This window comes from Achroia grisella, unplaced genomic scaffold (assembly GCF_030625045.1).
Source record: "Achroia grisella isolate CSIRO2021 unplaced genomic scaffold, CSIRO_AGI_Agris_v1 utg1179, whole genome shotgun sequence".
Classification (NCBI taxonomy): Eukaryota; Metazoa; Arthropoda; class Insecta; order Lepidoptera; family Pyralidae; genus Achroia; species Achroia grisella.
In genome coordinates, this window is record NW_026712591.1 from 1,792,369 (window position 1) to 1,817,535 (window position 25,167).

Consider the following 25,167-nt stretch of genomic DNA (forward strand, 5'->3'; position numbering starts at 1 on the left):
ATTCCTACAGAAAGCAAATACCTATACGCGTCAGATTTATTTACATACCAACATTTAGACTAACATTTAGGTTCTTGCCTCTCAAAGTAATAAGGTGCTGCTCATTAAGTTGAATATTGTCTTAGACATTTTCAGATTTACAATACAATACAAAATTTACTTACAATTAGTGTTTCAAGGTCATAATCTAAAATACTTGGACACAATGAAGCACAGCGCCTTAGTTCCTAGTATCCAGTATTTGCCATAACACAGTAAGTAGGTCTAGCGTTTGTTGATGAACTATCCTCAAGCGACACGTTTTTGCGTGTGTGTCCACATCGTAGACCTTTGTGCATTTTGAACCTAACTGAATGGTAAAATTAAGAACTTGTTTTCTTTGTAATTGAATGTCAATGTAACATATATTTCTTTTATTATTCATGAATATTTACGAAATTTCGCCAGCACATTTTTAAATCTATCATCAAATTTTAAATATACTTAGTACAGTAAATTTTATACATATTAACTTTAATATAACTTACATTCTTGTTGAAATCTATTGTATTACTACTGGCAAACAAACTTATAAGATCAATTATTTATGACTACATCATGCAATACAACATGCACAAACCTAATCTTCCAGATATATTCACAAATAAAGGAATAATTTAAATGTACCTACTTTGTATTGTCTTCCCTCAGCAGTGTTCCAAACAATAATAAATATAAAATGGAATACCAACCATTATAATCATAATATTTGAATATTATCTTTAAAAATATATCGGCTCTCCGCAAATTGTTAATAGTGCACATTTAACTGTTTGCATGCATTTATCTCACTGGCTTTAACATTTAGGGGAGCTTTTTTAAATAATATTCCAACTTTTTTCTATTGGCTGCTTTTTTATTACTATCTCTTAAACAATAAAATGCTAAAGTAATTAAATTTGTTATTTTTAATATTGTACTTACTTAAACTTTTATTACCTGAGGGACCATTTGAATACACATATGGGTAACTGTAATCTAATTTGTATTGAATGACTCGACACCACTATGCTCAATGCCCATAATGTGTTCCAAATGGTTTCATGGTGATTATATAGGTAGATTATATAATATGGGTGCAGTGCAATGTGGTATAAATCTTTCATATACTTATTATTAGATATATACATATGTTTTTGTTCTATTATTTTATTAATAATATTATACTCGCTGAAATCTTTTAATACTATAAAATTTTGACCATTCAGCTAGAATTAATTGCATTAGTTTAAAAAAAAAGTTAATTATCTATGTTGCATTGGTTTTATTTGTAAGCCTGTTTTCAGCATTATATTCAAGTTATTATTAGATTACCTTATATTTAAAAGGAATGTAAAAATATTTTAGTCAAAGATGTGATCAATATTGCACCACTGTTTTAATATGTGGATGAAAGAATTTTGTGTTTTATAGTTAGAAAATAATTTGGTATTTAATATTTTCCTGCACCACAAATTTAAGTTAGAATTTGCTCTTTATTATAATGAAAGCTAAGTTTTTGTAGACTAATTTCCAAATGTGAAAGTGTAGATGTATTAAAGAGTTGTCAGTAAATCTATTTGTATTCAAAATACTTTCTTGAACCTCTGCATTGCCGATTATCATGTAACATTCTCTAAAATAAAGTTCTTTTGATCTATGAAAAATTTTTTATTGGCAGTCATACTTTTACATATACAATTAAATCAAATATACACTAATAATAATATACATAAAATTTACTTTTTAATATTACATTTACTGTCTATATACACTACCTAGAAAAATGATGGCACATACCTTATACAATGTTTAGATAGTGCATTTTCTTGTACACACCTTTACAACCATCTGTCATAACATTAAAATTTTTGAGTATACTTTGAAACTCATATTCATTCAACTTTCGATCACCCAACTCATGTTCTATACACTTTTTCAAATGATCAGCTGTTAATGATTCAAATCTTATAACTTGCTTCAATGCACTTACATCTGAAAAATTCTGTAACAACTGTTTACTAAACATACTGTCATATGTTTTATTATTTTTTGTATAGTTATAAATTAATATCACAGTGACATTTCTTCCCAATTCTTCACTTTTCTTCATTATGCTCTTCACATGAATTTTGACATATATGTCATGATAATTAATGTCATCAACTACTAAAATTGCTGATTTACATATCGTCAAACCTATCATCATGTCTGTTGAAAACACAGTTTTAAAGCTAGGCATAGTGTAGTGATATATATTTGAATAATTCCATGCATTTGCCAGTAATATAGATACTGTATAGGTTTTTCCAACACCTGTACCACCATACAAAAATAATATCTTGCGTTCTGAATCACTTTCTAATGTTCTGATTATATTATCTATAGCTTCTCTTTGGCCATATATGACACTGTGTAGATTTCCTTTCAGATGTTCTATGCTAAATTCATTATAACACTGAATATTTAGGATTTGATATCCAATAATTGAGAGAAAAGTAATAATTAAACATGAAAGAACTATATAAATTTGTCTAGAATTATTTGACTTTTTAATGGTTATATGATATTTCTTTACAGTTTGAAATTCCGGCTGCTTAATAATTAAGGCATTGAGATTTATGTCATCTGTTAAAGATGTATTGGAAATCTTTTCCCTTGTATTTATTGTAGGAGAATCACAGTTTACATTGTGCGTTTCATATGAAATATCCATAGCAATTTCTGAATTGTTGCTTACATCAACATCCATTGGTTCGTAGTTCATGTTGCTGACTTTTTTTATTTAAAAAAGTACAGAGAAATGACTCCGTAAGGAATTATGAACAAAGTTGTAAAAACTCTTAATATTAAAATGTTGTTTTCCTTCATTAATAAAGAAACTCTCTTCAAAGTAAGTTGGTATAATAATTACAATAAAATACAGTCACCTATCAATATTGTAATTAAGCACGATTACAGTTTATATTTCCAAAGAAAAAATGAAAATTAGTAAGTTGATGGTTCAAATTCAAATATTTTAAAGTAGTATTAGTCTAGAGATGTTGAAACAAATAAGTACTCGATTATTTAGTTTCGAATTATTCATATGATACCTACTCGGGTACGAAACGAAGAAACTTGGTATCGAATCGAAAGTATGTACTTGTATCGCATCTATAATATAAGTAAGGGTTTGATAGCTGTCGAGCAAAAAAAGAAAGGTCATTCGAAACGTATAATACACAAACCAGATAGGAATCGATTCCTAATGACCTACATAAAAAATCCCTATAATTCTAGATTGACATGAAACCTTAAATATTATCCTCAAGAAACGACTCCAAATACTCAAATGCTCGCTGCAAATACTAGTAAGTATCCTCAAGATGTAATTATGTGAGTAGGTAAATACATATACTAATCGTAGGATAATGACAGGTCTCGGCACCTTTCTACTTTCAACGTGCAGCAGTGAACAACGACTCCCGGTGAACTAGATGAATAACCTCTTGATTGGCTTGAAAAAATAGTAAAACATTAACATGTACTCTTAAATTACAAAGACTTGCGTGTCTTCAATCCCAAAATGGGGGATATAGCTGAAGGTTAACGTGCAACGGAAGAGAGATAGGAATGAGTAGGTATCGATTAACAGTAGGATGTTCCATCCCTAAGCTGGACTTGACAGTAGTTGCCAATATATAATGACCTAATTCATAATTTGACACCTAAGTTGACATTAGATTGGATTGGATTGACATTAGAATTAGAGTTTAGTAGTTCCCCAACGAACTAATACAGGCAAACTCTCCCAAAGACGAACTTCACAAACTAATTCGATGGTCTAACTCTTATATATATCCCTTAATTCGTTTGATTTAGTGCAAAATACCTTTTAAAAAATAAGAACACTTATTTGTGAAAAAATCTTTATAGGTCTATAATTTTTTTGACCAATCTACTACTTCCTCTGACTAGAATCGGGAGCGAACAAAATGGTCCTCTAGGGAGCTGAGAGCTAAGAAGGATTCATAAATCGGCTGGAGACCAACTCCATCCTGACTACTAACACAATTTGGCCCAAAAAAATTCCCGAGCAGATTACATTGTATAAGAATATAGAATTGACTTTAATACTAATTTAATACTTACGCTCGCAGAACTTGTACTATTTAACATAGGTGATGTCAATAACTATATATAGTAATTTCACTTATTTAAATTTTTATTTTCTTTTTATTCCTTTTTACCATTAAAAAGAAGTAGGGAGAAAATGAAAGTAAAATAATTCTTTCATAATAAATAATCCGCTCATTTTAAGTATAAGGCATTATGAATATAATGTAATACAATAGTTAACATACCGTTTTTGTGTTGTTATAGTATACAAAAATTATGTATGTATCATATCACTTACAATTTTTTAAAAAGATGAATATTTACGTTACTTACAGCCTCACGCTTTAAATATTAAGTAAGTTAAGTAAACATTAGAAGATTTGGCATAACAAAACAAATTTTATTATGGCTACACTAGACTTGTCATTTAAAAAAAAATTTAATCTGTGGTCATTGGTCAGGTCATTATCCTTTCATAAATGTAAACTTTTAACGTTATTTTCGAAATGAACGATGAAAATGTTAGTCCTAATAATCATAAATCTACTCCTCCTCCGACAAACAGAAAAGTGCGTAATCCGTTTGATATCGCGTTAATTGAGAGGCTGCACAAACCAATATGCAGGTGAATATATTAATATCACATTAATAGACTATTATCGAATTTAAATATGATTCGCATTTCTAACAATTTTTTTTGTATGCAGTCCAGGCATGTGCAGGATATATAAGAATAAAAACAATGGATCTTTTCGTTGGGATATTGATCAAGCTTGTGCTTTGGTTCCTGCAGACATCGTGGCTTGTAATAGTCAGTTCGAGCCGTCCCCTGATCCTGCATTGGAGAAAATCGCAGAAGAGGCAACTGAGAAGTTAGTAAATCTAGTTTTTCGTTTGAAATTTTGTTTAATGTTATATTTCTTTCCAGACTAATTGTATATCCAAATAATTTGTATGTAAAACTTCCATATATATCGCCTTGTAATTTACTACTTATAGAATAACAAATTCAATTTGTACATAATCTTCATAACATTTTAATAGTTTATTTGATTAAAAAATGATACTGAATTATTAACCTCTTACAGATTTTTCTCTCAGGAGATGGTCATGCCTAGTCCACTTGAATCTTCTAAAAAAGTGAAACCCTTTCTTGAAATATCAAATGATACCACTGTCAGTATAACAAGTTTTATCAAAGACCAATCAGTTGTCATGAAGGATGGTAAGTTACCTAATTATCTAATTTCAGAATGATCTCTTAATTGGCAGTCAAAGTGGTGTGGATAATACTGGATATTTATTACATTTACGGATAAACTAGCAAATTACTGTTTTTAGTATATATTTTTAGGAGAGACACTAGGGGTAGTGACATTACTTAGGTAGGTAGGTATGGTATAGGTACTCTTAACTTTGTGGCTTTATATATTACCATGCTATTTTATTTATGTCACAATGGAATAATTTACCTTTCATAGAGTCAAGGAATTCTTCAAATTGGTGCTGTGGCTGAGAATACTTTACTCATAATAAAATCTAATTGTTTTCTCTTTATAATCTTTATATATAAATTATTAGATGTTATGTTCTACATCCGTGATAGACTCCTAAATTACTGAACCAATTGCAAATTTGATTTGCACTTTGCATGCAATTTGATTCAATAGATTTCAATTTGAAAATTGAAAGATGGATAGCTTACATCTATATTTATAGTTGCAATATTATGTTATTCAAGAACCAATGCAATAATATGTTAGCCACAGCAATGTGTGGACGGACTGCTTGTAATTATATAGATTATTGGGAATACTTGAAAGAGGCTAATGCTTGTTAACAAACATGTACAATAGGTGATAAATAATGTAAATGAAAGTAAAATAAGAACTCTAATATCTGAATAAGGGGTGTTTATTTTCAGAATAGATTATTATCACAATTACCTTCCATCCTTAATATAATAATATTATAAATGTTAAAGTAGGGATGTTTATTATGCTTTCAAACAAAAACTACTGAATTGATCATCATGACATTTTGTACATTTTGTACTTATAGGCATTAGAATGAACATTGGATACTTTTTACTAAAAAAAAAATTTTTTTACTCAATGCGAGCGAAACTGAAAAGCTAGTCTATATTGTAATTATAGTTTATTTTTGTGTATATGTAATATAATGTATTACATAAAAAAATACATATTTAAACAACAACAAATTTTGGAAAATGTAATGTAATAGTGTAACATTACATTATATTTACACTTTATAAAAAAATAACATTTATGTTAGATATTTTAGTGGAGAATTTTTCTACACAGAGCTTCAACTTCCATGGTTATTTTGATATTATTCTATAATGTCATAGGCACTCTAAGAATAATATTAATTAATTAGTTTCAGCACAAACAGTTCTTACATTGCCACCAGAGCTGCCTCCAGAGATAGAGAAAATATTAGAACCATTCTGTACTTTTACACAGGTGAGTATATTGAATATAAAAAGAATAAATAGAATATGCATAAGAATTGTAGAAAGGTTAAAATGGTGCCTCATCTTATCCCCATTATCTGGTGTGAAGTAGATTAGGAAACTTTGTATAAAATGGAATATATAATAATGAGAATAACAATCTTAACTGATGTTGTCAATGGACATGACATCCGATCCAATGGGATTGTTTGTCGATTGTTCTTGGTGGCTCAATCGTATTACTAATTACAGGATCAGAATATATCTGGTGATTATGAAATCACAGCTAATGGGTCTCTACGTCGGAAGTTGTTCTTCGAGGAACACAGTGACATGGATCATTATGATTCAGAACAAACTGATGATGAGATTCATATTGAACGACGCCCACCATCGAGCTACGAAGCACATACACCAGTTGTATTCAGTCCTGATTTGGTTAGTATAATTCCTGTATGATTTCATTTTTTCCAAAATATTTCAACAAATGTGCATTTTCAAACTACAGCCATTTTCAAAGTTAAGTAAGACTGTAGTAAGTTGAAATATATCTTTATGAATCTTCTACTGTTTAATAATGACTTGTTAAAATTATTACATAGATAGAGTGATTTGAGAGGAAGGTTTATATATATACTAGCTGTACCCGCGACTTCGTCCTCGAATAGTCGAAATATAAATAGACCTTGACCAAATAATGAAAAAAATATTTAATGACCTAACCCAATAAAATACAAATGAAAAAGTTTCATCGTTTCATCTTCAAAAATGACGACACTTCCATACATAACTCTTTCAACCCCTTATAACCCTTCCATCGCATTCAAAAGTAGGCTATGTCCTTTCTCAGGATCTAGACTAACTATGTAGCAAATTTAATTTAAATCGGTTTAGTAGTTTTAGTGTGTAAGTGAGACTGATAGACAGACAGATAAAGTTACTTTCAAAGTTATAATATTAGTGGGGTATTTTATAAACTAACCCAAAAAAGCCAATGGAAAAAGTTTCATAGATCTGGCTTCAAAAATGACGAATTTACTTAAAATATTTCATCCCCTATTTCATTTTATCCTCTTAAGGGTAAAAATTTTAAAAACTTTGAATATCATATTTATTCACATTTAGTTACCAGACTAAAATATAAGTTTCAAGCTTCCACCTTTAAAAATGATGATTCTTACGTACATCCTTGCACCTACCATTTCATCCTTAAACCATTTTTTTGCATCCAAAAGTATCCTATGTGTTTTCTCAAGATCTAGACTAATTGTGTACCAAATTTCACATAAATCTGTTCAGTAGTTTTGGCGTATAAGTGAGACTGGCAGACAGACAGAATTACTTTTACAATTATAATATTAGTAAGGTATTTAATAAACTAACTCAAAAAGCCAATGAAAAAAGTTTAATAGATCTGGCTTCAAAAATGACGATATTACCTAATATCTTTCATCCCCTAATTTATTTTACCTCCTTAAGGGTAATATTTTTACAAACTTAGTATGTCATATTTATTTATATTTAATCAACACCCTCAAATATAAGTTGTCAATCTTCTAGCTTCCATAATAACGAATTTACATGAAAAAAAAATATCCTCTAATTTATTTAACCCCCTTAAGGATAACATTTTTAAAAACTTTGTATGTCATATATATTTAATTAGCAGCCTCAAAAATAAGTTTCAAGCGGCTAGCTTCAAAAATGACGATTCTTCCATACAATCTTTCATCCCCAATTTCAACCCCTTACAACCCTTTTTTCGCATTAAAAAGTAGCCTATGTCCTTTCTCAGCGTCTAGACAATCTGTGTACCAAATTTCATTTAAATCGTTTCAGTAGTTTTGGCGTGAAAGCGAGACATACAGGCAGACAGACAGACAGAGTTACTTTCTTATTTATAATATTAGTAAGGATAATACATGTACATCCATATGAAGCCGGGGCGAGTAGCCAGTTAAGAACTAAATTCGAAATTAATACAAAATTACGAGTAGTTATTATTACTTTTTTATTATTTTTTAGAGTCGAGATTTAGTGACAAAAGGCATGAAACGTACTTTCGGTACGCCGCTAAAGAAAGGACCTTCACTAAGTGGTAAACCTTGTTATCGTAATAAAATACTGGATGTTGTGGATTTCGGTGAACCATGTTTTAGCCCGATACAGTTTAAAACGCCAAAACGCACGGATCAGGAGTCTGCTACGTCGTCTTCCCTCGCCTCTGCATCGATATCACCAGTGAACAAAGTCGTTTCGAGTGATGAAGAGGTAATTTATACTTGTGACATTGTTACTAACTGGTAAATGCTAAGCTGTAATTTGGAAAATCTATGTTATTAATAATGTAAGCATTTGCTAACATAGCCTTTCTTTTTAATTTTCTTGGTAATAAATGGATGCCGTAAACCTATGAAAAGTGACTAGTCTCTTATGTTTAAAATGAAGTTGTGTATGTTGTGTTGAATATACTATTTGACTTAAACACTGAATTCTTGAATTTGAAAACTCATTAAAACTCAATACCAAAGGGTTATTATGAATAACAGTTCCTTAAGGAATTCTATTTAATAAGTCAAATAAAGAAAACTATAATTTTGTAAGGCAGTTTTTAAATGAGGATTTAAGTACTAAATATTTATTATGTAAATAACTAGAAAATATTGTACACAGTTGTGTTAGAAATATATTTACCATTCCTTTCCTAACTTTCTACTGTCAAACAGCTGTATCTTGAGATCTCTCAAAGTAACCACATCCCAAACTATAGAAAGTGGGATATGTGCTTCAAACATTATGGTGTGGTGATGGTATTTTGATTTATAATATATAATAAAATATAGCAAAAAAAGTATAGGGACATTAGTTATTTTCTGTGTCTTCAGTTGTATTCTGTGAAATCCATAGTATTTTAATTAACTTCTACAGTCTAACAGGACTTTCTTCATCTTTGTTCTTGTATCTGTAATAAAAACACGTAATAAAAATATGTTTTACTAATTACAGAAAAATAATTTTACATCTCCTGAATCGGATGCAATGGCAACATGTCTCGACTGCATAGTATCAGATTCCGAAAGCGATAAAAAGAGACAGTGTGTGTGCAGAACACCAAATAAGTTGCTTGTGAAGCGGAGTAAATCACTCAAAGAGTCTCCACCGAGGAGCAGGAAAGGTTCCATCTCATTCTCAGAGAGACGCAGCCTCAGCTTGTCCAGTCTGCATAGAAGCAAATCTGTGCAAAAACTAGATTTTAGCATGGACATGAGTATGGATGGTTCAATTCATGATCGTTCTCAAGGTATGTGTATTATTCTTGACAGTGCTAAGTGATTATTAAAACGTAATTAGAAATTTGAATCATAAATTAATAAATATGTACAGTAGATAGATATTATTTGTTATCTTTCTACTATAGGAATAAACATATTTATTGATAATTAGTCACAATTAACTAAACTTATATAATTCTTGGTATGTTAGTAAAATATATCTTTGAAATATTCTTAGAATTTATAATTTCGTGATGCCGATCATTACAGGATAAACTACGAAAATATAGAAAATTAACCGGAACTGAATTCAGGCTGTCTGTGTGCTTCGAATTAAAATACATTTTAAACACTAAATGTATTGCTGATGAATTCATTCTCAGTAGCCAGATAAAAAAAGACTGATTATTTCTATACTTTATTTATAATTTATAATCATTAACAGATAATATATAATATATATTTTTAATCTTTTTAGATGAGTCTTCAGAAGCTAATTGTTATCAAGAGTGTCAGGCAACATGGTCTCTTGTTGAAGAAACAAGTATACAACAATTAGTCAAAATTGAATCCTTACAGAATCTTTCTAAAATACAATCATCTGTAAAACTACAGCCAGTGAACGTATTAGATAGCACACCTATCAAAGGAAAGAGTAAACGTAGTGTGTCATCTCACGAAATTAGTAAAATACGCGGACCTACCTTTTTGAGCCCTGTGCGCATGTCGTTAGATAATAGTTTAGATAATTGTGATAATCCTCTCAGTATGGAGGACAAAAAGATAGACTTTAATAAAGTTGATCTCAATTTTTTGACTGACAATGTATCTCAATATGATTATAGTGCCAATAATACAAAACCGAGTGTTGATAACTCAGTTAGTTTTAAGAGATTAGATAGTGGCTTTAATGAGAATACGTTCTATGTAAATGCCTCTAGCTATTATGAAAGTGCCATAAAACCTTCTGAATTGACTGTGACAAATATGTCTAAAGTCAATAATAGTAAGACTGCTTTGAAAGAGATATCTAATATACCATGGATGAGGGTGGATAGTGGGTTTAATGATGAGAATTCGTCAAGTAGCGTGCAGTTTTATTCAAACGATTCCGTCAAAATGAATACAAATTTGCGTTTGCCTGATTCTAAAGTGGAAGAAAAAGAGAATTCTGGAACTGATGATGTTGAATTCCTAGTGCAAGGGCCTAGTAAAAATCATGCTATGTCTATGTCTGATATTTTTAATGAGGACATGACTTTTAATTGTAACTTTTCTTCAACTCCTTCTAAGAGTAAATCACGCAAAGTACACTTGTAAAGGTGACGAATTTTATAAAGTAGTATGAATTTTATATAATGTTTTTGACGTTATTCCATTATTGTGGATTATTTTATAGAATTATGTTACGACTGTTTTGTGAATGGAGATAATTTTGCATGAAATAATTATTGTGATTTTTTGAGACATGTTTGTTTACTTGAGTCAAGTAATATTGAATAAAATTTCAAGACTGAAATATGTACTGTAGATGCTTATTCACGTCCTCCTTGGTAAAATAATATTTAACATTGAAGACGATATATTTATTATCACTTAATAAAAACAAATTATTAAACTAAATTGCTATCATCCTTTCAACTATTTCTTTGTATTCATGTTAGTCACCATATTTGTGACCTTTTATAATTCTAATCTTAGCTTGGTCACCAAAGCGTCAAATTTTTCGATTATTATTATGATTTTTATTTTATGTAATGTTTGTATTTTTAGTGAATTCGCAGCGTGCAAAAAATTCTTAATCTTTATATTCTGCTGTGATACTTTTCAATCGTGGTGGTATTTAAAGACACGACGTAACAAGCGTTAAACTAATATTGACAAGTTCAAGCACTCTTCTAAAAATATCAATATGAAACTTTGTAAATGATAAGTGACGTGTAGAATTAGAGTAATTACATTGTTCTAGACATCAATTAAAATAAAACCCTTTAACTAACATTAATATACAGCTCTTCTATTTGACCTCAATTCAAAAGGCAGGGGCACGATGACTATTGTGACCACTTTATCATAAGTTTGTGAGGAGAGTATATAATAATGTCTATGAATACATATACTTTTATTGATTTTATTTCATAATTGAATTTTTACAGTAGTAAATGGAGTATGAATATTTTTATATATTTTTTTCATTTCATTTTTCAAATCTAACTTGTCTGCGTGTTTTTTCATATACATATTTATCCTTACTACTACTTATAAACCTAGATAAACAAATTTATATTATACAGTTCCGGGTCAAAGTAGTACTTAGTTTTTTACGTTTATGCCGGTATATTGCCCTACTTTAGAGATATTTTTAAATATAGCATTTACTTCAAAACAAATTCATTTTTAACAAAATCGGTGTTATTAGGAATGCTATTGATAATGTTTTCAATTGACAAGGTATAGGTGTATCATTTATTAATAAACAATAGTTCTAATTTTAGATTAACTTATTCCAGTATGTTCACAGTAGCATCAATTAAAATTATTGATTCACTATTTATGTCCTTAATATTAGCTGATGTTATCGAGACAGTTCAAAGGTTCACAACTTGTTTACTCATTTATTTGTTTAATATCTTGTGTCTATGTATTTTTTAATTATTACAGTTCATTTTTAGTGTTCCTTGTTGGAAACATCCCGTAATTATTAGTAAGTACTGTATGCAGCGTTTTAATCGTATAGTCGTAATAAATGGGGATACTTAAGTTTAAATTATAAGGTTATAGGATCGCACCATATTTTCGATTTAAATGGCAATCAAATATCTTTGAGTTATATTTCGTTATTCGTACTCAAACATTCAAGTCAACAAATATAGTGATTGCATTTAGTATTTTATAACTAACAACCCGAAAAAAATCGAGTTTGCTCTATTAATATATTAAGTATTTTTTAGACATTGCGTCACTTAATTTTTACGGTTCGGATTACCGCACAAAGTAAATGTTTGTATTCATATGTATAACTGCTATGTATATTATGTGATGGCCTCGGTGGTCTAGCGGTTGAGCTTAGCGCTTTATTTCCGATGGTCGCGGGGTTGGATTCTGCTCGGTACAAACATTTGGAGTTGAGTATGATTGTTTGTATTGTTCTGAATGTTTTCTATGTTTGAAAAAAATATATATTTAAGTATTTATAGTAGCTGTCTAGTACCCATAACTCAAGTTCTGCTTAGCTAGAGACTAGATAGCACTGTGTCAATTGTCCAAGGCTATTATTATTATGTATTTCTTTTGTTTAGTACCTACTCATTTTTAAAGAGATACAGAAATGTGTGTACTGAACTAAATGCGTTAAATCTATTCGCACTTCACCGGTTTTAATATTATTTTTTTCTAACTCAACCGAGTGTCAACTGGTGTAAGATGTAGATCCGCTAACGACTTTTCATACAGTTGCAATGGAAAACGCCATTTGGCTATTTTTTATAGGTATGAACTTTACTTTAATTTACTTATCTATTATTTATGCTTCATTTGTAAAACATACAATACGTCTTGAGTGTTCCGTGGACCATATAAAATGTATAATAATAGTCTGTTCTCACTAGAAAGTTATGAATAACATTTATAACAATTGTTTTTTATGTCAATTCAAACAATTTATTTCAAACAACAAACTTGCTTAATCCTAATGTGTATTGCAATTCAGTCTGCTGATAGATACTTGTTGAAAAAGTTGTTCATTATCATGTATATGAAACTGAACACCTTCGCCCAAAAAGCTAAGTTGAAACCTTTTAACAACTTACCGTGTATATAAGTATATGTATATTCGGTAAGATGTTAAAATACTTCAACTTAGCTTAGTGAACGGCCATTTAATAGTGATAAAAAAAAATAGATGCAGTCAAAGCGACATTGTCAGGTACTGCTTAGGTACCTGTTATAGCTATAGTTAGTGAAGCTTAAGCGTAGAAAAGTGGAAATGCTTCCAAAATAAACGTTAAAAAGTACGCTATATATTTTAATTCTACAATATAGTTCTGAATAAAACCGGTCAATAAACAGACTGTTGTTGTGACAGTTTTATTCAGAATTTTATATCGAATGATTTTCCTGTTACATTACGGAACCCCAAAAATTTAATTAATTCCTACCGAAACATAATTAACACGTGTATACAATGCAAGGTACTAGTACGTATCAATAATCGCCCAGACGCTTCGTGCGTCAATCGTTTTAACAAATAACCACCAAGATAACGCTGTAACCCCTGTTATCGGCATATCCCGGAACGTCTGCGAGCTATGGGCAACGAGGACCTGTTAAGTAATTTAACTACATATAGAGGTTGTGTGGTGCATTCATTAGCCTTAGCCTCTATATAAACAACTGGCGACGTCAAATCATTTCATTTGAAACTGTCGTCTATGTTATGAGTGTAGTGTGATAAATACATTAGCTCGGGTCACTGATCATATTTCATTGCGTTTGCGTTTGTATAATTGATAACGTACGCAGAAACGTAACGTTAGTAAAACCTAATTTTCGCTTTCCGTTAGTGAGAGTATTAAGTTATTGTTGATTACTAATGAATAACGTTTTAAAATGTTTAACAACACGAGTGCAACGTTGATGCTTCAAACAATTATGATTTTGATGGACAAACAAAATACAACGGATGTAACGAAATTTCCAAGTACATTTAGTGGTAAGTATTTCATTATTTTGTTTACTATGTTTTATTGTGCCTTGTTTTCCAACTTCAGTTATTAATATTATTTATATATTAGAATTACTTACTTTGAAGCTTTAATTTTAATATTTTGGAGGCATATCGTTTTTGGTACATATACTTATTATACGTACATAATACTGTATTTATCCAATAATTATAGAGAGAAAGATAATACTTTTTTACCTACTAAACATATTAAAGTTTCTACCACTATAAAAGCTATTCTATTCTTGAATAAATAGTTCACATTCATACAGAAATTCCGAGATAACATCTTAATAAATAAATGACTTTGTTCATCATTTCTAATATGTAATTATAGTATTTTTTTATAATATAATAATGAGTGTCTTTGCCAATTAATTTAAATCTAAACCAATTGGCAACGTACACAAAAAACCAAAACTGTGTGCTATATTTGTGACTAACTCTCGGGTGAAGAAAACACCTAATACAATATACTATGAAATAGTAATCTCTCCTGCGCTAATATCGACCTCACCCATAATGAATAAAAGTATGAGATGGAAAGAGTCACTTAATTCGTCGTGTTGAATACACCAAGATGACAATATACATATACCTACATAACTTCCAGGGTCCATGTAAATGAGAGGCTTACGTTTATAACATACATGAAAATAGTCTTCATCATTTCAAATATATACGTAATAATTCGCGATATCCACACTAATCAGTATAATTAGGTGTTGTAATATAATATAATTTAACCTTAATTATATCAATACAATTGTATTATCGACGACTATAATAGTAGTAGGCGTTCCTGTAGCAAATGTTTGCGATATTATTCGCATATTAATGTTTTAGACATAATGTTAACTTTTGTAGCGGTAGAGGATCTGAAATCGTACTAATGTTTTTTAGTAATGTGGATGTGTGGCTGATTGCTTGCTAGCGTGTGACCGACCACCCGATATCATACCATTTCTATAAATGGATTCCCTTTTTCTTCTTTCTTATAATTTCTATAAATTCCATGCGGTCATTGGTGAATTTACCACGATGGGCTAATTGACTTTATCCATAACTGGTGCCACGCCGACCGTACCATTAACACAAAAGAATGTAACATTAAAAATATATATTCATTCAGAAGATGCCGAGCTGGAACGATGCTATGGTAACTACGGGTGTTTCTCAAAAGCGTACCCTTGGACGGAGAATCGGCCCGACAACTACTTCCCAGCAACTCCCGAGTCTATGGGTGTGCGGTGAGTTATATTATTTTAATTACTATTTTTATTTATATGCTACAATATACATACAAAACAATACAATATACATGTTCAACAATAGTGTATATAGCATTTAATATGCTTTGTAACATTTAGCTATGAACGTTTGAAATCAACATCGGTGAATGCGAGCCTTCCACCTTCTTTGGAAATAATTTGTTATTGATGTTTCCATCACCGGACTCTTACTCAGTAATAGGTATACAGTTTTTTTTTCATCGGCTAATTTTCAATTCACCACCTTTGTAGCTACTCAGCAAGTCTTATCAAGTCATAAGGTAAGTATAGAAAAAAGAGTAATCATATGAATATTCTTAATAGATTATTTCAAAAGTGCTTATAGCGAACTAAATTAAGTTTCTGAAAATCCATTCGTACTAAATGCCGAATTTATAGCAAATAGTACGATAATAATAATATAAATATAATAATAAAAAATAGTATAATAATAGTAATAATCGAAAAAGGTCTTTAAAGAAAAAAATATAAAAATATTGCGAGACTTAATTTTTTTTTATATTTTCTCTTTATCTTTAAAGAGAAAATATAAACCTTCGAACGTCGATTTACCCCTTTTTTTTTACATAACGCAGTTATTATTAAATTTGCAAAATGTGCCAAATTGAAGTCTAGCAATTGAGAAATCAGTTAGCAGTAATCAGATATTTCGATGAATCAACGACAATAAAATATGGTGCGTGATAAAAAGTTCTGCGTAAATATTTATCGGTTCATGAAGTTATTGGGTTTCAGCTTTATATCAATTATTATAATTTAATATATTTAATTTTATACAGTAATATTTTTGTATCAAAATAGGCATAGCCATAATCCTATATGAAAAGTATTATAAACTATTGACCTGCAATCATTCTAATTTAACTAATCATATGCGATGCTATTCGACTTGTTATAGCACAAGGGTCATAATGAAAAAGAAATATTTTGTAAAAGAACATATCGATCGATCAAAGAACGATCAATGGAAAGTTCTTTATTATCTATATTTAAATATGTTATTACGTTGGCTCTTAAGGTATATGTTGCTAGATTTCATGTCCAAAAAAATATTATTCCCTGAGTAATATAATTTAAGATCCGTTTTGTATGAACTCGCATTGATATGTCATGTCTACGCAAGATAACGTTCGAGGGCTCGTCCATGACATCGATCAGTATTATAGAATCAAAACAAATATTTACGTCCCTTAATTGTGCTGTGACGTATTTATCTCAATTATGATAAGTGTAAGAAAAGAAAGTTAATATTATTAGTTGTTATGTATGTAGTAAACACCCAGACGGGTACAAAGAATTAATAGATAAATAATTTATTTGTAGTTTCAGCAAATATGCAACAATATAATAATGATAATTAATACAAATACAATGTTTGAGAATTTGAATCCGCGAGCATCGGAAACAAGGTGCTGTTTAAATTATTAAATAAATACAAATAGGTACTACATGCTAAGATGAAACAGATTAAAATATAATATCTTTAAAACCTAAAATAAAAAAATATAGTAAGTAGAAAGTTAGCGACCTTCTACTAATTGTACGCGTACCTAAGCAAATAAATTCGCAGGTACAGATGATTTACTATAATTATGTTTTTGCATCTGGACTAAAAGAACGTGATCAATGATCATTGTCATGTATATGACGGATAATTATCATATATAAAACTAAGAATAATGATACAATAGAATAGTATTTTTTTCTATGTAAATGAACCTTATATAAAATACTTTTGACGACCTCGGTGTTCTAGCGGTCTAGCACACCGCTTTACGTCCGACGGTCGAGGGTTCGATTCCTCGCACAAACATTTGTATTCATGAGAATGATTGTTTGTATTGGTCTGGGTGTTTTCTATGTATATTATGTATGTATTTATAAAAAAAAAAATATCTATAATGTATTTGTATCAGCATATTATCTAGTACCCATAACACAAGCTTTAACTAGCTTAACTTGGGTCTGGATGGCGCTGTGTGAATTGTCCTGAGATTATTATTATTATTATTACTTTTACGATTGTATTATAGTTTTCTGGTTCTTTTACCATATTCGTAAGTCTGAATCAGCTGCGAAGAATATGTAATATCTGCGTGGTCTCTTTTGCAGTATAAAGTCTTAGACAGTATAATGTACTATCAATATAGCACCCTAAAGACCTTCTTGAAGACTAGAGGTGATTTACATTCTCAAATCAATTAGTTGTTTGTTTCAGATATTTTGTTTTTACAAGAAGAAATCGCAAGTTACCGGTGCTATTATTAGCGGATGATTTGGACAGATTACGAAATGCTAATATTAATCCTAGAGGTCCTTTTTACATAATATCTCACGGATTTATAGAAGGTGGTCATAAAGTCTGGGTACGTTTTATTTGTTTCTTAATTTTTTTTCATTGACCTATTTATACTGTTGATCTTAATTAAGAAATAATGTTTCATCAAATAAACTTAATATACGCGCTATTGAATAGTCGTATTGTTTTGGTTATGTATTTATCATGTGTCTATTGATATTCTAGTAATTTATTATATATTAGTATGTTAGAGATTATACAGGAATCGACTCAAAATAATTACAACTCAAAAAATTAATTAAATATATTTTATTTTTATTTGGATAACAGTATTTTTTCATAAATATATAATTGAAATGTTTGTATAATTAAATTAAAATTTTATATATTGTGTGTATAATTAAAATTTTATAGATTGAGAATATGGCTAACGCTCTGCTGAATTTGGAACACAACGATCACGCAACTGTAATTATATTGGATTGGCGAGGAGGTTCCCAGCCACCATATGGACAAGCAGTAGCTAATATCAGACTAGTAGGAGTCATAACCGCTCATCTCATTCACAATATTTATGTAAGTATATACTCCCCTAAAAATGTATTTCTTATTAAACAATGTAGAATGCAACTTGCATTCTACTTTGTTGAATAAGCTACGCGACGAGATTGCACTGGCCATGTGCGCTGTAAATGGTGCGAGTGACAGTTACTTTTATTGGTAGATTAGAACATTCTGGCTGGGTTAAATTGAAATTACTACAGTTATTAATGATTTAATATATTATGGATGTGGTACAGCTAAAATACTAAGTCATAATTTGTAAATTTTCAACTGTGGCGGTAACTTTCAAGAGTGAAATGAGACGTTACTGAAACTGTCACCCGCACCATGCTACAGCGCACATGGTATAGGTTACTGTTTAGGGTACGTTTGTCAGTTAGGTCATAATTATTATGTGTCTGTAGTCTCTTCAGCTACCATCATGAGATTGACCTATCAAAAGTTACGACTCACGGCAATCAAGTATATTTCAAATATAGTCTAAATCGTATTCATTTTAGCGCAATGTGGTTAGATATCTATACGCACAACGGCCCAGATAAGAGGCTGATTGTGGAAAATCAAAAGTCTTAACTACATTTCTTTATACTTAATATAAAGTTAAACTTACATTTGTATTTTAGGTATATATTATATTAGGTATATTATGCAATAATAATAACATTGCTCTGTCAAAAGTGTCTCCCTTCATTCAAGAGCATAGTAAGTAAAAAATCTAGAGAGTATTTTTCGAAATCGAACCCAAATCTGTTACGCCGATTTTGAAATTTTTGTATGAATATGACATGACGGCACTTTTTGTATTCGATACGTACGATGTTTATTGTGGTCAGATATTTTGACTTTGTGCCTAATAAAAATATAAAATATTTATATGTTTTATTACAGGAAGTTCTTGGTTTATCGAATTTGGACAACTTTCACTTCATCGGACATTCATTGGGTGCACATTTGGGTGGTTACTGTGGTCATGCTTTGCAAAAGGTAATTAGATTTAAATACTCTGCTAAATAGTAGAATTACTTATATCATAGCAAAAGTACAATTGAGTTTCTATTACATTTAAGCATTTCTAACTTTGCCAACTATTTTTTTATATAACTAACCAAATAAACTGACGTACCACTTGATGGTATCTGGTAACTGTCGCCTATGTATAATAATCTCAGGACATGACGCTACGCATCATTATCTATTACTCATGCGATTCCATTCCGGAGAAACATAATGTTATGTGTCCATATCTTGTAATTTAACTGCCTAATCCCACCCTTCAATCTTCAACCAAAACACAGCTCTCAAAGCAATCCGATTAAACCTACTGATCTATTCAGCAATTGTACTTAGTTTTCGTATACTATACTATTGAAGAGATAAAATTTTAAAGAGTACTTTGATATTTTCTTTTACAGAAATTTAACTTAAAATTAGGAAGAATAACAGGCTTAGACCCAGCGGCACCGTATTTCAGCAAAACTGTTACTTTGGTACGTCTGGACAGGTCAGACGCTAAATACGTAGACATTATTCATAGCAACGCGATTCCACTATATCTTTCAGGTTTGTATGATAAAATTTTATTTTTTTTTACTTATAGACACATTTTTATTTTTGTGGATTAATTGTGTTTGATCTGATTCATGGGGAGACTATCCATATTTAATATAATTTGTTCTATTTCATTACTAAAATAACTCATAATAATAAAAAAAAAACAAATTATATTAAATGTGGATAGGAGTTAATTTTAGCTACCTAAATACTTGGCATTTCACTGTGCTACCTTGTTTGTTTCGTATTTATTTTACTTCTATTTGAGTACTTCCTGAAAATTATACTCAATATCCCGAAACTGACCTGTTAATCTGGCGAATAATTACAAGAGTGTTCTCAATTCTCTCTTCCGACCATGTAAGGGAACTGGCATGAATATTGGTAATATTATGTATGTACTTCTAGGTTTCGGTATAAGCGAGCCAATTGGTCACGTGGACTTCTATCCTAATGGTGGCACTACACAGCCCAATTGCAAATCTGGGAAACCAAGACGTGATGGCGGCGATGAAATGTATCAAAACGTAATTTGGTACGTTTCGTGTAATCACGAGAGAAGCCATGATTATTTCACTGAAACTATTTCGCCGTCTTGTCCTTTCCTCGGCATACAATGCGACTCTTACGAAGTGAGTACTGTTCATACATTTTATTGACATTCAGATCTGTTATTTAGTGCTTGTTGGTAATTTGTATTCACATATTTCATGTTAAAAATGTAACGTTAGAACAATTATTTGAAAGAGCAACACGCAAGTTTTTTTGTTAGTTCTTATGGTGAGCCAATTTTCGGAATCAGCGGTAGATTAAAAATATTAGTATTACTATTAAGAAGTACTTAAAATGAAGTTTTTTTGAATAAAGAACTTTCGGTTCTATTCTATAATATTTATTAGATAACAGAAAAATGTGTAGCTATCATTCTGTCTCTGGAATATTGATTAATAGATCCATTGTCGTTAATGCCTGAAGAGCGAACAAAACGGCCTCATGCTGTGGTGAATTACATATTTAACAAAAACTTGTATAAAATATACCTTATGAATTATTGTATTAATATGAATTTTGTTAATTCTAGTCATTCCTTGGTGGCAACTGCACTAATTGTGACAATAAGCACTTATGTATACCTATGGGATATCACTCGTATAACGTGTACAAACGGTTACAAGTTGGCGGTCTTGTCGACTCTAACTCTAATATACCCTTATACTTAATGACTGGAGGCACGAAACCATTCTGCAGTAAGTACATATTGCTTTTACCAACTGATATAAAATAAGGTTCTACCATCGACTTCGATCATCGACCCTTTCGTTCTGTATGCCTTCATGATTTTGTTAATTCTTCTGCAACTGACTGGGTTTTTTCTCATGTTGCTCCTGTAATAATCAATATGTAAATTTTATTTATAAAGCCTTTCATATATTGTTTAATTTTGAGTCAATTGATCCGGCAAGAAACTCAACTATTCTTTTAAATTATATACCTATGTATAGAGAACACAAGATTTAAAATTTCATCACGGTGACATTATTTCTCTAAATGATTCTATGTATATTATGATTGATATTATTTTTTTTACAATACGAAATCTTCAATGACTATTAAATGTCAATAATAACAGTTATCAGGTTATGACTTCTAAAGCACATAGATAGTCTTTATTTTATATATTGGCCATCCTGATGACTAAGGACTATTTATCGTCTTTGTCTGAAACTATATGTCCTTATGGATATTATTATACTCTGAATTCAATATTACAAGTCTGTTCATAATGTCTTATTTTTACCTTACAGGAATTCACTATGAGGTTACGCTAAAAGTATCAAGTTCTAATGAGAGCAACACTCATGGACCGGAATCTGGAAAATTATCAATAACTCTCATTGACAGAAACAACAATAAAAGTGAACACAAGTTTTTGGATGATGAACAGTAGGTACCTATTAACCTTACAGTTATAAGAGCGAGCATTGAGTGTCGCAAAACTTTTTGATATTACTAGAATGACAAAAGTAGATGACACACCTGATAGAAAGAGGCAGTCGTCCTATATACATGAATGGTGCCATGGATATATGCAGCCGTGCTCTGTAATTTCACTGCCATATTTCACACTTAGATTGGAACATAGTTATATTATAGTTGCTGGAATACGTGAGTTAAAAGTGCCCACAGGCGGTAGGCCCAACTTTGTATAATATGTATGTCACAAAAATTAATATAAATCAAAATCAAATATTTGATTACTTCAATAAATGCAGTAGAATGGATTCAAATGAGTAATAGAACACAAATTCGCACTCTTTGTTAGTGTTAATTTTCTGTTACGTCAATTTACGTCTTCACTAGAACAACAAATGAACAAGGAAATGTTACAATATTATTGAGTAGGTACTAACCCTTAACCTATATATACAATGATATTGCTTACATTCGTGATAATGTAATTATTGCCAATGGGAGGATCTTATGCGTAATTGTTTAAAAGTTATGCATAACATTGATATTACTTTTATCTTAATATTTGTTATTAATTTAATGATGACGTATTATTACCATTGATAATTATTTTATCAAAGGTTTCGTAAAAGTCGTTTATATTGAAGATAATTTTACATAAGTTGAACAATGACCACTTACAATCAATTACTTTAGGAAAATGAATCGACAAAACGTTTGAAATTTCCGTAACAGAAGAGTATATTGTGAATTAATCCCAGATACTGCCGTACCATACATGACTTGGTTGTTTGCACCGTTAAAAATATATAGTATACACAACATAGTTTATATGAAAAGTACCTTCTTGAATCAGGGCGAACTCGGGATGGTCATATAGTAATAGTAATACATAATTTATATAGCAATCAATACCTTTTATATTTCTAATACTAAATTATATAATAATAGATTCTATACGTGCAAAGACTTATCGCAAAGAGGGATTACTTTCAGTGTACTGTAAAATGTATTTAGGTATATTTTTGTATGATTATGATACGATGTTTTAGGGTTATTAGTGATATTTTAAAATTAACATGAATTAATGCATCATGTAAGAATAGTAAGTAAGAGACTAATTTATTTATTTTTTAGGAAATACTATAAGCCAGGAGACTTGGAGACTAGAATGGTTGCAATTAAAGATACTGGCTATCCACCAGTTTCTGTAATTGTTGAATGGAAATATGAGACCAACCTGTTCAACCCAATGACATGGAGATTACTGAAGTCACCCAGTATTTATATAGAGTACTTGAAGATTTCCTCTTTAGAGTATGGTACAGAGTAAGTAATAATAATAACTTTAATTCAATTGCAATTTGTATCCGCTTTTCATGTGGTTTTTCAAGAAGGATATATTACGGTTAATGTTTCTTAAGGGTCGGCAATGCGCACCTAACCCTTGGCGTTGCATGCATCCATAGACTACGGTAATTGTTTACCATGAGATGGGCCGTATGCTTGTTTACCACCAACATATAATATTAAAAAAAGTACATTATATTATCAGCTGTATCAGAGACATTTCTTAAATTATCGCTAGTTAATGTTTAGTTAAGAATTATTGAAACTGTTAATGTTCTTCTCATAGTCAAAATTTAATCTTTCATTAGCTAATGACAACTTTAATGGAGCATAGGACAGTGAACATAGGATTCCTGCTATCGACTGAATTTTGTTTGCAATGGAAGTAATTAATACAGTAATAAGTACAGCTCCTTGTAGATTTTTTTAAAACAATCATCATAGGTGCAATGTATTTTTTCCTTATCAGGCACAAATCTGTAACTATAATAAAATAGATTTAATTTAAAAACCTGTAAAAAAGTATGTTAAAGTCTATTATTAGACACTTAAGAGTTGGCTGATCAACTTTTACCTGTCACTGATTAGGACATTTTTTTAATTTATACTAAGTCAAATTTCTTAAGAAATTATTACACTTCTCTGAGTGCGGCTGTATAGCCAGAAGAATTTTAATCGTAGAACATATGAATTTCATAAATGAAATGATTTAAATTTAAATGAAATGATTTGATATTATGAAATTATTTTTATTTTGCGAGGAATGTGGTGTGCACAGATATTATAATGTGGGTACATATGGTTCCATTCAATCCGCCTTATATGAAGACATGGAATATTTTATATTAATTATGCTTCTGTAAATAATTATATAATTCTGTCTTTCAGATAGCATATTACATTAAACAATTTAAATATATATATATATATATATATTATTAAAAAAATAATGTATTCTTAAAAGTATTATACATATATATTAGAAAAGATAATAAAATTATTTACGACACAAGCACTAACTTCTAATGTATATACGAAAATAAATGATTAATAACCATTTACCGCATTTGTAAATATTATGCTGCTTATAGATAATACAATATATAAGTTTCATAAACATTTTAAAATTGAGTATTATTAATTCTTTTACAGCATTACTGTTTGCCCAAAAATGAACAAGCCTGTCGTCGCTAAATTACCAACGGTGATGAAACCAAAGTATTGTAAATTTAATAAATAATTTTACTATGAAGAAATGATGAGCAAGTAATCTGTAAAAATGCAAGAAGACGAATTTTCTTCTGCTGTGTAACGTATGTGTAAATTCGGACAAAGCACTTAATGCAATGCATATACTCACAAAAAGTATTCTAATAGTATTTTAATATAATTTTAGATATGAGTATTATGTTAAATGGTATACTATGTAATTATATTGTACACATCATTTAGTTAATTGGATATTTATAAGCTTACAATCTAAATACTTATAAATTTAAGTTTTTATTATATACTTTTGTAATTTTATTATGTTGTTATGTTGTTTTATG

General features: G+C 30.0%; 3 protein-coding genes across 3 annotated transcripts; 2 read left to right on the forward strand and 1 right to left on the reverse strand.

Annotated features, from left to right (window-relative positions):
- Window positions 1-64: 64 nt before the first annotated feature.
- On the reverse strand, window positions 65-2,813 carry LOC131853410 (uncharacterized). Its single transcript, XM_059204294.1, has one exon. The coding sequence runs from the start codon at window positions 2,783-2,785 to the stop codon at window positions 1,820-1,822; it is 966 nt and encodes a 321-aa protein (XP_059060277.1). The 5' UTR covers window positions 2,786-2,813; the 3' UTR covers window positions 65-1,819.
- Window positions 2,814-4,581: 1,768 nt separating this feature from the next.
- LOC131853399 (uncharacterized) lies at window positions 4,582-12,020 on the forward strand. The gene is made up of 8 exons (XM_059204282.1): window positions 4,582-4,744; window positions 4,827-4,991; window positions 5,208-5,344; window positions 6,520-6,605; window positions 6,848-7,033; window positions 8,621-8,866; window positions 9,602-9,896; window positions 10,346-12,020. Exons 1-8 carry the CDS (start codon window positions 4,626-4,628, stop codon window positions 11,185-11,187), a joined length of 2,076 nt encoding a protein of 691 aa, XP_059060265.1. The 5' UTR covers window positions 4,582-4,625; the 3' UTR covers window positions 11,188-12,020.
- A 2,236-nt stretch (window positions 12,021-14,256) lies between these two features.
- Window positions 14,257-25,135, forward strand: LOC131852759 (pancreatic lipase-related protein 2). The gene is made up of 11 exons (XM_059203484.1): window positions 14,257-14,578; window positions 15,723-15,840; window positions 18,101-18,248; window positions 18,596-18,757; window positions 19,634-19,729; window positions 20,158-20,305; window positions 20,705-20,928; window positions 21,378-21,543; window positions 22,102-22,240; window positions 23,405-23,596; window positions 24,770-25,135. The coding sequence occupies exons 1-11, from the start codon at window positions 14,476-14,478 to the stop codon at window positions 24,855-24,857; spliced, it is 1,584 nt and encodes a 527-aa protein (XP_059059467.1). The 5' UTR covers window positions 14,257-14,475; the 3' UTR covers window positions 24,858-25,135.
- The last annotated feature ends 32 nt before the right edge of the window (window positions 25,136-25,167 follow it).